General features: G+C 40.0%; 1 protein-coding gene across 3 annotated transcripts in view; it reads right to left on the reverse strand.

The window, feature by feature from the left end:
* Nucleotides 1-521: 521 nt before the first annotated feature.
* E2F3 (E2F transcription factor 3) overlaps nt 522-15,068 on the reverse strand; it is a 75,294-nt gene continuing 60,747 nt past the window's right edge. For 2 of the 3 annotated variants that reach the window (XM_090269766.1, XM_090269768.1), the window contains exons 2-7: nt 10,953-11,064; nt 9,529-9,748; nt 8,140-8,298; nt 5,073-5,187; nt 3,147-3,282; nt 522-970 (exon numbers count right to left, since the gene is read on the reverse strand). In XM_090269766.1, the coding sequence (XP_090125892.1) occupies nt 708-970; nt 3,147-3,282; nt 5,073-5,187; nt 8,140-8,298; nt 9,529-9,748; nt 10,953-11,064 (1,005 nt within the window). In that variant the 3' untranslated portion in view covers nt 522-707. The remainder of the gene's footprint in view (nt 971-3,146; nt 3,283-5,072; nt 5,188-8,139; nt 8,299-9,528; nt 9,749-10,952; nt 11,065-15,068) is intronic. The other variant, XM_090269767.1, reaches the window with a different exon arrangement.

A 15,068-nucleotide genomic window follows, 5' to 3' on the forward strand; every position in this document is an offset into this window, starting at 1 on the left:
AACAGCTTAAGAGTGGCAGAACTTGACTATTCTTCTGTATCTGCAACAAGTATTTGAAAATAGGTTCTTCATCCGAAAGGCTGTGGAGGTTCTCTTGACCTTCTAGTGGGACACACAGTCCATAGCTTACACTGAATTATGACAGTAATTTGAATATTCCTAAGAAGAACTGAAGAAATTCATTTCATACTTTTGCATGACTTCAAGTTTATAGTTCCTGCAGTTCCATTCCATATTAGCATAGCCCAAAGACATGCATTCTGCAGAGAAGGCACGGCTTGAAATGCTATTAAGGAAGATTGCTGTATTCCAGTGGGTCAGGTGGCCAGACCCAATTCTACAGCCCGCCCATCAGGCACAGCAAGCCAATCTGGGAGGGAGGGAGGGTGGGAAAGAGGAAAAGTATGGGTGAGAGACACCTGATTGCACATTTTCTCACTTGCTGACTTACCCAGGAGATTTTGGAGCCTGGAGGGGGGTGGGGGGGAGAAGCAGGGTTTTCCCAAGGGAGCCTGCAACTGTGCGTTTAGACAATTTATTAAAAAAAATTTTTTTTCATTAAAATGTCAGCTTTCTTCTGAAGTTTGTAGTTTACTTCATGATACTATCTTGGAGGAAGAAGGTAGGAAGGGACAACACTGCATGACAGATGTTCTGGTTCCATAATAAAAAAATATTTGTTCATAAGGGGAGTTCACAAAGCATAATCAACTACACATAAAGTCTTCCACCAGCGGGAGCTTTTCCAAATCATAAGCATCAAAGAGATCGCTGATGCCTTCTTCTTCCCCGAGGCTTAGGAGATAGTCTTCTTGGAGCAGGGGAGGCAGTAAGTTCACAAATGGTCCTTCTAGGTTGGAAGGAATTTGGTCCTCAGTCTGCTGTAAAAGGTTGGCTGGGGAGGCCAAAGGAGAAAGGTTTGCCATAGAAATTGAGCAATCGCTATGCCCTGAGTTGGATGAAGCCAAGTCTAAATGGAAAAAATTAGTGAAAACACAAAAATAAGTTAGGAGAAAATAAAAACTATTTTTTTGTTGTTAGAATATAGAAGTTGCTGCTATAAAAGCATTTATCCTCTGCTAACAATTAGACATTATGATACAGGTCACCTCTCAGAAGGCTTTCTTTGTTCTAGCCACTCACTCATCTTTTAAAAGTACCTACTGTTAGCAAACAAGAATGCAAAAAGCTCCAAAGATGAGGTTAACAAGTTAAAAAAACTTCTCTTATATCAATTAAGTCATTATTTAAAAACAAAAAAGCCACAACAAAATATACATGGGTGACAAAAGTAGGTTTACAGCTGTGAGTACACAAAACACAGGATTTAATCTTGTATTATTTATTAATTTCTGTATTATTTTCCAAACCATAAACCTACTTTTGACCTTCCCCCCTGTGCACACTATAAAGTTTGCTCCTTAGTAGAAACTCACTGATTTTAACTTAATCTTTTTTGAACAGCTTATTAAAGATACTTCTAAAAATATTACAAATAATAAGACATTCACTTTGAATATTTATGGGGATAAAGTCTTTTGTTTTACTATTTGATGTACTATACAGTAGTCGCATCTCATCTGAGGTTTTGTTTTCCATGTTTCAGAATTGCCCATAGTCAACTGTATTTCAAAAATATTAAATGGAGTTTCTAGAAATAAACAATTCCTAAGTTTTAAATTGCTATCATTCTGAGTAGGGGATTGAAATCTCATGCTGTACTGCTCCATCCTGCCTGGGATGTGAATCATCCCTTTGTCCAGCATCTCCATGCTGTAGACGCTCCCCGCCCGTCCTGTGAGTTACTTAGGAACCATCTCGGTTATCAGATGGACTGTTGTGGTACCATTGTGTTCAAGTAACCCTTATACTGTCGAACACTACCTCACAATGCCTGTCATCCATCTCGCTTTACCTTACCATGTAGGCACTGTATCATCTCACACCATCACATAAAGAGGGGTGAGCACAGTACAGGGCACTGTGAGAGAGCCCACATTCACATAGCTTTTATCACAGTATATTGTTATAATTGTTCTATTTTATGATTAGTTATTGTGGTTAATTAATCTCTTACTGGGCCTAATTTATAAATTAAACCTTATCACAGGTATGTATGTCTAGGAAAAACAGTATATACAGTCAACCCTTGAACAACATGGCTATACTTAAACTCAGATTTTTTTTTCAATAAATACTTGTTCTGTCTTTGATCAGCAGCTGGGAGTCCACAGGGGTCCTGGAAACAATGCCCGGCCAAACTGAGGGGCAACTTAAGTTTTAGAGGGGTCAAAAGTTTTATGTAGACTTGACTGTGTTGGGGGTTTGGTGCCCCTAACACTGTTGTTGTTCAAGGGTCAACTGTATAGGGTTCAGTACGATCCCCGGTTTCAGGCATCTACTGTAATTTTTTTTTTTTTTTTGCCTCAGTTTGGAATCAGACCTATTCACTTAAATTACCACTATTCTTTTTTTTTTTTTTTAATTTACTTATTGTTTTAAATTACTGCTATTCTTGTTGCTATATATTGGGAGACAGGGGAAAAAAACGAAATACACATCTCCAATCAGAAACTGAAAAAAAAAAAAAAAAAAAAAAGAAAAGAAAGAAAGAAAGAAAGAAAGGAAAAAGACCACAAATACCTTCCTCTGCTCTAGGGATGGTGGAGGAAGAAGAAAGAAGTAGATTTTGCTGGGGGATTCCTCCAATATCCTTTCCCCATCATACTGAAGGGATGGAGGGGAAACTAAGATAAACTTTATTTGATAGAAGGCTTTTCTTTATAAACCCTTTCATTTCTTTCTCTAATGATCTCTGTAGCATCATGCAGAGGTGTGTGGCTAAGTGTAGCCGATGATTCACCCAGCTTCACTCCCCGCTTCAGCTGGCTTTCCAAACACGGTAAGGAAATGGTTTCTGCCAATAGCAAAAGCCTGAGGGACTCCATTAGTGGGTGGAGGAGTCGTTAACTCAAGACCATTATTTTATCCTGCAAACTACTCAGAATGCCTTTTTAAAAATGTTACCTTAATAACAATAAAAACAGAAGATTTTGTGTCCTGCCTAGACTTGTGGTTCTGATACAGGATCCTTCTAGTCACCATCATTTCAAACAGCTTCCAAATGACAGAAACAGAATTTTTACCTTTGGAAGTAGGTTTAGGGATATTCCCATTGTGGTCTTGGTTGTTTGTTTTCACTGGACTGTGTGTTTCAGTCTCTTCCGGACATAAGTAAACCTCAATGGGTCCTTGGGTGCTTGTCAAGTGTATCTGTAGGTTCTACGAACAGAAAAGAGTGAGAAGAGCTCAAAATGAAAGTTCTTTTTGAAATGAAAGCTATAGTCATTTTCATCTAAAAATGTAAAGGGTAATTTTCATAGTTCATTTTGCTTTTCATTGGTAGTCCACCTTTATCAGCAATTGTCATCCTTTGGAGCACGGGTCAGCAAACTAGAGCCCAAGGCCCAAATCCAGGCCGGCAACTGATTTTGTGTTGGGTTGGCAGAAAATTCCTTTGATATTTTTCCATGGCTCTAAAAGCACTTAGTTGTCTTTAACTTTGTTAGATTGTCATATCAGCACGCTTTTCAAAAAAAAAAAAAAAAAAAAAAAAAAAAAAGTGGAATTTTGTATAGCCATTTTAATATTGAAGATGGAAGAAAATAAGCAACATTTTCAGCATATTATGCTTTATTATTTCAAGAAAGGTAAAAACACACTGATACGCAGAAAAAGATTTGTGCAGTGTATGGAGAAGGTGCTGCGAATGTGTCAAAAGTGGTTTGCCAAGTTTTGTGCCGGAGATTTCTCGATGGACGTGCATCCACACTTGGGTAGATCATTTGAAGTTGTCAGCGATCAAATCAAGACAGTCATTAATTGAGAACAATCAACATTACACCATGCAGGAGATAGCTGACATACGCAAAATATCCAAGTCAATAAAGTTATTGGTGAAAATGAAAAACGTGTCCTTCATTTTACAGAAAAAACTGTTCAGACTTTTTGGCCAACCCAATAAATAAAAGTTTTATTGGCACAGTCATGCCTATTTCCATTATTTATGCATTGCCTCTGGCTGTTTTATTTTTCAGGCAATAGTGGCAGAGTCGTGCAGTAGAACAGTCCCAACAGAGACTGTACGGCTCACGAAGCCAACAATATTTACTGTCTGGCCCTTAAAAAACAAATTTGCTGACCTCTGCCCTACAGGAGGTGAATTATGCTCTCTAAATATATTCTTTATTTTTCTTTTGCAAACTATCAAAAGGTCTTTTTAGTATTCCAAATACAGTATTTTCATGTTATTATTCCTTGATGGTAGGACATTTTTATATGGAACTTCAATAACCACTGGAACTGAGTTTAATAAGAGAATGCAACACACTAATATTTAAAATTCCGCTTCATCTAGGTCACAGAGCTATTATTATCACTTAAGGTGAACTCTACCCTAGATGGGAGCTTGCAAATTTCATTCTTTTTTTATTTTCTATGCATATTCATTTTACTACATTTCTTTAACTTAGAGTTGTAGTTGTGGTCTATTATTATCAAACTGTATCTGAAACCAATCACAAAAATATGCCCTTACTTCCTTACAATATTTTAGTCTATCAAATAACCCAAAGTCCCATTTTATTTCTTAAAAGTAAACATAATATAAATGATAAATTCTTAAATATGGTAAGTTAGGGAGATACTTGAAATATTTATATCTCTATTCGTGGTGGGAACAATATCTAGAGTAATCAACTTAAATTAAAATCGCCAGAAGTTCAAATTGATCAGAAGCAACAAATTATGAAAAAAAGGAAGTACAAGAGGGCCAAAGTTATATGCCACTTTGGGCTGAGTGCCCTGTTAATGTTAAAATTAGACTTTTTGGACACTCAATACATCATATTGAACTGTTGGAACGCTTCTAAAGTTAGGATTAAGCAAAACAGATGGGGAAAGAACTTGCAAGTTTTTCAGAGGATACAAACTTGAACATGAATCAATGGTTCTTTAACTTCAGGCATCCCCAAAAAGATCTCTGCAGATGAACAAAGACGTTGTCTCCTTACCTCTATTGGGTCAGGCACTTCAAGTCTTGTTTCTGGAGGGGCTTTCACAACTATAACAGTTTGGTCTTTAAGGCCACTAATTTTTCGAATATCTTGATATGTAACATAAGCTAACGTAATGAATGTTAAGGAAATCTTCCAACTAATTGCCTCAGGTGTAACCATTATAAGGATAACAAAATAGACGCATGGAAAAATTTTGAAGTATTTTTTGATTTACAAGAATATATCTATCTTGCTTTCTAGATCTTTAAATATATGGGATTGCCCATGAATCTTATTTTCTGGGTGACTCTAAACAACAAAAGAAATGTATAATTTTTTCCTGCACATTTTAAAAAAGTCCACGGCTATTTAAAATACTAAAATAAACACAGAAACTGAATAGTTAGAATAAATTATCAAAAGAAAATCAAACTCCAATTTGGTCAGGGATTTTCAAACCGGGTCCCTCTGGAGCTCTAGTATTTTATGAATTCCAAAGAAGTGTGCTGTCACTCAAATTGAATGATGGCAGATCCCAATTTATAGGAAAAACAAATTAAACTCTATTAAACATAATATTTTGGAAATTCCAATAATTTCTATCTCCTACTTGATTATTAGCTAGTGTCAGCAGCTACCCAAATGAATGAATGAATGAGTAGCAAACAGCTGTATTAGTGGAAGAACTCAATACTGCTCAGGTAGGCAACATGTTTTCTTAAGTGTGCCTGGGCTGGTTATGATTATATATTGTCTGCTGGTAGAGTGTCAGTCTTTTCTCTGTTAGGAAAACGATCCTTTGTATGGCATTATTAACTATATCACTATTTCAGTGTTCACAAGGAGGAAAGCAGCTTCCAGATGGTCTGCAACCTGAATGAATTTGAGAAACACTAATTTAGGAGAAGAGTAACATTGTATTTCAGTGCTCTGGGTAGTTACTTCTGAGCACTGAACAGTTCTTTTAAGAGCCCTGGCAGCAGAACCTAAGAGGCTATCATGAGCGACTATGGTACTTATATGATAGAAGTATTCATGCAAGCTTGCCTAGAGAGACAAGCTTTTACTTGGCATAAAGAGAGAACAGGTCTCATGGCTTTCTTATATAAGGACACAGAGTAATACAGTTAATGTACAATGTCTTTAGCCAGCATTTTTCTAAAATTAACCCACAAAAATGCCTATGATAAAATAGCAAATCACAACTCAATAAAGGCATTTCTACAGGCAATATAATGTAGCTAACAGAGTCTGTGATCTAGTATTTTAACACAGAAATAGGCTTTAGAGAGCCTGGAGGAAATAATGTCCCTCAGAATAGTAGCTTTTTATTAGAAATTGAAGGAAGCTATGAACCTACTCATCAGAAAAACAAACACACCTACCCCAAATCAGCACATACATGTAAGGGTATTTATCAAGGCTATCTTCTTTAAGTCTCAATAATTGAGACAATAGCCAATTCAGATTGGAGCTTGACTGGCCAGCTGAAGCAGGATTGCAGGTTTTATGCTACCATTATCTCATCAAGAAAGTCAACTGGTACCCTTATAAAAGTCTTGACAGTTCTGAATTTTTACTGAGAACACTGGGGAAACTGATCAGGTACTTACACCACAGCCCAATGTCAAAAGCAACGTGACAAGAACTCATTAAAATAAAAACTCATCTACAATTACTCAACACGTTACAGGAAAGAAAATTTCAACACATTCGTGAACATGCTGTACCAAATTCGGAACTGAATGGCAAATTGAAATGAATTGTGCAAATATATTCTCTAATCCTAAAAGTGCTTCCACTGTGGCTCCCTCCTGAATTTGCTTCTTGGGTTAGCAGCCCCTTGCAAGGAAGCTTTCATTTTCTGCAACAAAGGCGCCAAAGAAAGCTAATGTAGGTGCCACTGTCAGAAGCCAAAGGCTGCACAGCTTCTTGCCGGGTCTCCCAACTAAACAGTGACTCAAACAGCCCAACTAGAGCTATTCTCGTCTCTTCCCCTGTAAACTCACTCTGGCCATCCCTGGGGGTTCATCTTAGCACACCTCTTTCTCCATTTCACTAGCCATCCGCTGACAAGGTTAAACTTTTGGTCAACAGGAAATGAACAACTGCAGTTTCAAAAAAATGGCCTGAATTGGAAAATAAATGTCCCCATACCCTCCACAGGAAAGCCTATTAGAGAAGAGATACTAAAAGAAACTGAGCAGGACACATTTTATTTCTGTCTCACAAAGGTAAATGTGGAATAATCAGGTTTGGAACTAACGTTAGAGATGGGGTAACTTAAAATATTGCTTTTGTCTTCTATTAATAATAGAATATTGCAAAATCTTCTTGCCAAAACAATGAAGTAATCTCCCTAATTTTTTGTCTAACGTGACACGATGAACAGTAAGCTGTCCTGAGATGATAAACAGATTGTCATGTCAGCCAATTGAGAACAAGAATTGGCTTTTTGTCTTTTTATTCCAAGAACTAATGTTTGTAGATGAGCGGATACACTGACATTTCTCAGGCCTTGCGGTGCTTCTGAAATCAGTTTCTAGTGTTGTGAATCAGCATAATGCTATTTAAGTTACAGAATATTTTTTTTTATTATCTCGATTTTCTCAACCATAGCTCAATCAGACAGATTCAACAAATTCCAATTGCTCCAATATCTGATGAAAAGAAAATAGAATGTGAGAACCCCAACAGTGACAGCTAACACCCACCCAAAATCTGGAAAGCCAAATCTGAACCTGCTGAATGTTATTAATATTAATACTGACACCACAAATATCTTATAATAGTGTTGCCTTACGCTATGAATGTATCCATATGTGTCAACCACACATGAATAAAATAATTAAAAAAACAGGTCCCTTCTTGTTATAAAACACATAATGGGTGATTATCTTTCCATAAATACTGACTTTTAATACAATGGTAAGTGGGTTCAGACACGTGCACACACACACACAAACAACATACACATGAGCATGAACCTGAGCAAAATTCCACCTTGTGCATAAAAGACGGTCAATTCTGGAAATAAACTAGAAGGCACTAACCCCCAATGACCAGGTGGCACAAAGGATATCTTTGATTCTCTGAATCCTCGGTTAACAGTTTGAGGTCCAGGGTGCAGCTTTGGATCAGTTCATCTAATTTCTTCTCTTCCTGACTGAGCTCGGTCACTTCCTTCGACAGGCCTTGACACTGGGCCAGCATGCCCCCATCCTCAGACAGACTGCAGCCCCTAGAAACCCAAACACAGACTCTTCATGGCTACTTGAGAGGCTAAAGGGAGGAGGGAAATGAACAGTCAAGGGAAGGCAGGAAGAAATGATCCTTTGGGTAAATGTCCCCTCTTGATATGGGAGGTCATACTATTTGTTTGCCAAGTGTCAAAATTAAAACATTTATGCATTTTCTAAATAATGCAGACAGTCCTTGACTTTTCACACCATAGAAATTAAAACACTGCTATTTTCAGGTTTATTTTCTACAGGGGAGACTTGTTTATTCAGAAGGCTCAAATTCAAAGGGCAAAGAGAGGCAGCTCCTTCCTGCCACATGCCTCCCACGGAGGAAAAAGCAGATAGAAAAACATAGAAAAATAGAAAAATTTGAAAGAAAGATGGAATGATTCAAAATCCAGCAAAACATCATCCAAAAAGCACAAAAGGCCTAGGTAATTTCTGAGGATCTATACCAACAACTAAAAAGGAAAAGGACGTTAAGGAAACAGATCTATGTGCTATACACAAGAACAGACCAACCCCCAACAGCTTTCTCCTAAACCATAGGCCAAACGATCTTATCACATTTGACATAGTATTTTTTCGAACCTCATAACAGATTTATTCCTTCCAATATGCTTTGAGAGTTCCTTCTAAAGCACTGGCTGTTCAGGTGCTTGTTCATAATTCACAAAAATGTAATCACACACATGGATGTATAAATGATAAGCGTTATCATCTCTGCTTTCCAGAAGGAACTGAGGCATTTAACTCTTAACCTAATTTATTCAGAAAGAGAGTTAATTTGCTATTAGAGCCATGGATAAAGATATCTGGCCACTGTGCACATTCACAGATGTGTTAATACACAGCCATAGTTAATTTCCAAATTCCTACTGGAGTGAAGGCATGTGCCAGCATCTATGAGCCTACACACATGGACCTCACAGCAACAAATGAACAGCATTCTACTCCACAACTGTAGGACTTAATTAATCCCAGGGTCCCCTCACTTGGAGCTAATGAAATACAAAACCTTTTCTCTCTGACAGTATCTAAATAGGTCTCTTCCTAACAAGACTTTGAACAAAGGAGTTGAGGAAGGAAGAGAGGAGACAGAAGAAATGAGGAGAGTGAAGAAAAGAAACGTGGGCATGAATATAAAAGCTGGGACTGGACAAAACCTCAATGTTTGGATGGACCCCATCAGATAAGGGAATGGGGTAGGGGGTGCGACTCATACTCACATCCATTGCACGTTGTTTTTAGACTTCTTCTTAATGAGATGGATGCCTTCCAGTACGTTGGTGATATCATAAATCCTTCTCTTTTGCACTTTCAGCACCTCTGCTGCCTTGTTTAAATCCAAGACCCCATCAGGTGACTGGCTCAGCAGCTGAATGAACTTCTTGGTGAGTAGACCAAGGGATGTATCATACCGTGTTTTTTCTGAGGGAGATTTTGGAGCTTAAAGAAAAACAAAAACCGAGCGGTGGGGAATAGGGGGAAAGGTAAAGAAATGAAGGGTTTCTTTGCAGTTGAGCAAGCCCTCTTTCCCATTGCAGCCCGAGTATTAGTATTGGAAGCAAAGCTGTTGTTGCTGTTGTTTTGTGAAGTTATAGAGAAAGCTATGAAACTGCTTTATTAGAAAAGGAAGAGACAGTATAAATTCCTGTTTGATTTTACTGTGAGTTTCTCAGTAGTTTCTACTTTGGCTTACCCTATTCCCTGGGGCTAGTGAAGTATCCCACACATAGCAGGTGCTCAAAAATGTCTGTTGAATGAATGAAAAAGTGCTGTAGCCACATGGGATTCGCACATGTGGAGCCTAACCTGATGGGGCCAGGTGACAACTCTCTCCAGCATTTCATGACAGGGTGCAGACAGGCCCATTTCAACCGGCCATTCAGGCTCCAGTGTCTGTGTGTATGTACAACTTGCTCACCGATACTTCAAATAATGCTTCATTTGAATGAGGACTACCTGGGACCTGGAAGTCTTTCAATCAAATCTCCCCATCCCTCTTGAATGAAATTTCTTTTTTAGTATTATAACTATTCTTTGATAGGTCACAGGTCAAGGGTTTGATTTAGCAACACACATAATCTGTGGGTTGGTATTTCATAAACTGCAGGTAAGGGGAGAGAGAGAGCAGTCTAACTTAGCGTTTACATTAAATGCCTGGGACTTTAGTAAAGGACTAGTTAGCTACCTCCAACCTACTTTTCTCTCTCCCAGAAGAAATTACGGTATCCATGGAGAGGGAAACTAGCTGCAATTCACTGGTGCCAATCAATTCTTACGCTGCCTCATGCCCAGTCGGAGACACGGGCTGACACAGACAATGGTGACTCTGGCACAGTTCGTTTACACCCAGTCTCTGCAGTAACGTCCATTAAGGATAACAAAGAGCTTATATTCTGAGTAGAAAAATGAAACCGCACACATTTTAAGAGGCCTCCCTTTAAGTCAGTATTTAGGTACTGGAGTGACTCTGTAAACCTTTTGCTGGGTGTCTGCAGATATTGTATTTATTTTTTGGATAGGCACAGAAAGAAATGAAAAAGAACAAAACACGCCAGAATTATGCACACCTTGGCATCCTTCCAGCCACAAGCTTTGACAGTTGGGAACCCACACCACAGAGAATCAGAGATGAAAGAATCCTTACTTTTGGGACTGTCTGGACTTCGCAGTGCAGCTCTCCCTTTGCCCTTAGGGGTTTTTAAACCATCTGAGAGGTACTGATGACCACTTTCTCCTAGCTCCAGCCTTCTCTTGGCCTGGAATAAGAAAGTACAATCATTCGTCCCAGTCGTAAGGACAATCACAAGCGAGGCTCTCACACCTCTGCTCCACTCACTCAGGGACTGGCCGGTCCCCACAGCCAGGGTTCGGACTCTGGGGGCTGAGCTGTAGTGCAAACTCGGTCTTCATCTGCAATGATCATCCGTGCATGTTCAGATGGACAACTCCAGTGATCCTTTAGGATCGGGTCCAGGAGCTACTTTTTTTCATTTATTCATTGATTCTTCAACACATGTGCCAGGCACAGGGCTAGATATTGAGAATAAAGCAGGGACCACGGAACTTAAATGAACAACTCCCTGGTGAAACTTTGCTGCCTCTCTCTATCTCTGACCTGGGTTGGACCCCCTTCCTTGTGCTTCCCCAACCACTATGTTTATTTGTATCATAACACTTATTGGATATGAGTTATTTTGCTAATCTGGTTCTCATTTTCTTCCAGGTGGGGACTGTTTCCCATTTATCTTTGTATACCTAGTGCTTGGCATAGAGCCTGGGTTTCTGTAGGTATTCAATCTCTCTTCCTCTCTTTAAGTGACTGAATGGTAACACAACTAGTCACAGACTACAGACGGTTATTTGTCAGAATAACAAATATTGCAAACACTCAATCTTGGGCTTCAACTACTAATATCACGTCTGCATTTTGTCATCAAACCTGGCAAATGAGAAGTCTTCACCTAAGTTTTTAATTTATTTTCATTTCACCTTAAAAATATCCACTTAATGCCTTCTGTGTACTGGGCACTGGCTGCAGGAAACACAAGTAAGGAAGACAGACGAGTCCTAATCTACCTAGGGCATGGAGTCCATGAGAGAAGACAGATAATTAAAGAAGTAAGTGTATGGGTGTGATGGGTGTTAAGACACAAGTGGCATCAACCAGACACTCCACATGGCAGTGTATATCTCAGTTCACTCTGGGGCAAAAATAACTGCCCGCAAATAGAAACGGAAGTAATAACTTATCAGCTGATGACAAATATCCAATTTGTCTTTGGGAAGTTATCAGCAGTCTGTACTGCTCACTACAGTAAGCAACTAGCCACACATGGCTCCTCTGAACTGACTTGGGCTATAAATTTAAAACAGACACCGGATTTTGAAGACAGTTCGAAAAGGGTAAAATATCTTAATAATTTTAGTATTGATGACATTAAAATGATAGTATTTTGGCTTTATAAAATAAGAGTATTAAAGTTATTATTTCACCTCTTTCCCTCTCTGTCTTCTTTACTATGTGGCTTACATTAGTGGCATAGATTTTCTCTCTATTGGCTAAATATTACTCTAAAGGCCTAGGAATGACAATTCACAAATTTGGTTTCTCAACTTCATTTCTCCCTCCCAAATATTGTGTCCAATCTTTGTGTGGGCCTGTTGTTTTGGTGGGCCCAGCAAAATTCCGTCTTCATTGGGCAAATGTTCCCTGATTGTTCCTTGGGCAGTAACCCCCGCTTCCTCTCACAGTCTAAGTGCACTGCACACAGGTGGCCCAGGTCTGGCTAGTCACTGTGGTCCATTCTTCTGTCCCTCTTCCCTTCACCCCACAGTGACTGGTCAGGGTGGCACACAACCCAAGCTGGGCGAGCAAAGACCAACTTTAGGAATTTTTCTGGAACTAATGGCAAGAAGGGAGTGTACCTTCCCAATCAAGTTATGCTGGAAGCTGGAAGCTACCTGAGAATGGAGCCTTTACAGGGGAAAGCAGAGTGGAGAGATGGAGAGAAAGGGGTCTGAGGCCATCACTCAAAGCGCTGGATCAGGTCGTACCCTGGGACAAGAACTGGTCTTCCCCAGCCTTTTCAGTTAATTAGTCAATAAAATTTCCTTCTCGCTGAAAGCACCGAGTTGAGAACCTGAAAGTGTGGCGCTGCCAGCGGCAGCGTGTGGGGTTAGCAGAGCGGGGCGCAATGGTGGGGCCGGCAAGGCCGCTGAAGAGCTGCAGGGCGCGCCAGCCACTGCTCGTGGCCTTCGGGCAATGGTCACTGAGAGAGCCAAGCTTCATCTGAGGCTGGCTTACCCAAAAATTGAGAAGAAAAGAGCTTTGCCTTGGAGGGCTTTTTTCTCTGTAGAAAGTAATTCAAGAAGATGAGACAGCTGTATTCTCTGCTCATGCTAAAGTGCCCAGAAGGAAGGCAAAAGGGAAGAGAGTCTGTGACCCCCAACTCTTGTGGACCTAAGGCTGTACTCTCCTTGAATCCTCACAACAGAGAACCAACCACTGGCCAGCAGCTGGGGAATTAAGTTTTGCCTCCCCATCCAAGGCTATTGTTTCAAATTGCTTTGAGGCCAAGGCCTATGGAAGCAGTAAACTGGTAGGCTAGGAAAAATTTCCAGAAATCTGTTGCTAAGAAACTGAGATGTAACTTTAAGGACTAGGACTAGTCACAACACGTGACTTAAGTTACCAAGCACCAAACCCTAGAGTTCACTGAATCTGAATACTAGATAGAAAAATCTACTAAATTTTAAAGGCATTTGTATCGCCAGAAAATCTCTATATCCAGAAAACAAAGGTCTATGATGTCTCAGCCTGTAAGACAATCAACCACTAAGCCTATACAGCTACATCAAAAAGATACGAGCTTTGAGAGGGCAGAAATCGAGGTAGCCATATCAACTCCACAAGCAAGTCAGGTCTCCACCAAGGCTCCAAGTGCCAAAGTTCGTGTTGAGAGGACATGATGTGCTACAGAGGCAACCACTGTGTGTTACTTGCCTTTTCCAAATGAATGTTTTCTGTTGGGTTTCCGTGTTACCTTTCTGCCACTGTCTAGTGAGTGGGGGCTGAACTTACCATTCCTAGGTCTGAGGATGGGTGTAATAACGGCTCTCTTTGGGGGAAAGGCTAATAATTTTGGCATACAATATAACAGCATTACTTTAAAAAAAAAGAATCTTTAATTTTTTTATTTATGGATTTTAGAGAAAGAGTACGTGAGAGCGAGGGAGAAAGAGCAAGAGATAAACATCGGTTTGTTGTTCTACTTATTCATGCACTCATTGTATTGTTGATTCTTGTACATGCACTGACCAAGATCAAACCCGCAACCCTGGCACTTTGGGAGGACACTCTAACCAAATGAACTACCTGGCCAGGGCTTGGAGCAGCATTACTTTAATTTAGAAAATTCAGGCACACATGTCTGGTAAGACAAACAAGAACAAACAAAAACTAGAGGGGAGGCTATAAACAGTGCAGGTGGTCTCTGCCTACAGCCCTTTGCTCTGGGTTGAGCACCAGAGCAGATAAAAATCTCTTCTCTTGGTCATCTCAATTTTTGGTTGCTCTTAAGGTGAACACCTTGTTGAACGGAGAGTTCTTCTGTTTATAAACAGATTTTCATACTATGTGGCCCATAAGCAGGAGTCAAGGCTGGACAGGAGATGCTGTGTTGATCACCCATGTGGCACCTTCCTGGAACCTCAGCTCCAACTAAGATCACATTCCTCATATGGAAACAACAGGATTAATGGTCAGGCAGCCAAGCAGTGGGCTGCAGGGAACATCCATGGTTTCCATCTGCTTGGCATCTGAAACAAAAGGTCTGATATGGCTCAGCATCTTAAGCTGACCCTTCCCATCAAGGTTACAAAGGGGAGTACTGTAATCTGGGTTTAGCAATCCGTGCACTCCAGTCTTTTAACTAAAGTGACTGGTTTAGGGATGGGCCCCTTGAAAAAAAGCGGGATGAACCAGTCAATCCTGGGATTTTTGTTGAAAAGTACTGGGTTCTTTTCACTGGGAGTTATTAGGCAGTAGGGTGTAAGCCTGGAGTTACCTGGGAACTGAGCCAACATAGAAGCAAATAGAGGTAAGAGCCAGAGACAGGCTGAGTCCCAATACCCCCAAGGAAGGTGCTAGGTACAGCCATGCCCAAAAGCAGTCCTACCCGACTTTCTTTCACCTGTGTGAGCCAACAAACTCCCTTTTGCATTAGAAGACAACTGAGTTATACTACTACCACCGGCAACC

The sequence above is a fragment of the Furipterus horrens genome, unplaced genomic scaffold (assembly GCF_987537825.1).
Source record: "Furipterus horrens unplaced genomic scaffold, mFurHor1.1.pri manual_scaffold_3, whole genome shotgun sequence".
Classification (NCBI taxonomy): domain Eukaryota; kingdom Metazoa; phylum Chordata; class Mammalia; order Chiroptera; family Furipteridae; genus Furipterus; species Furipterus horrens.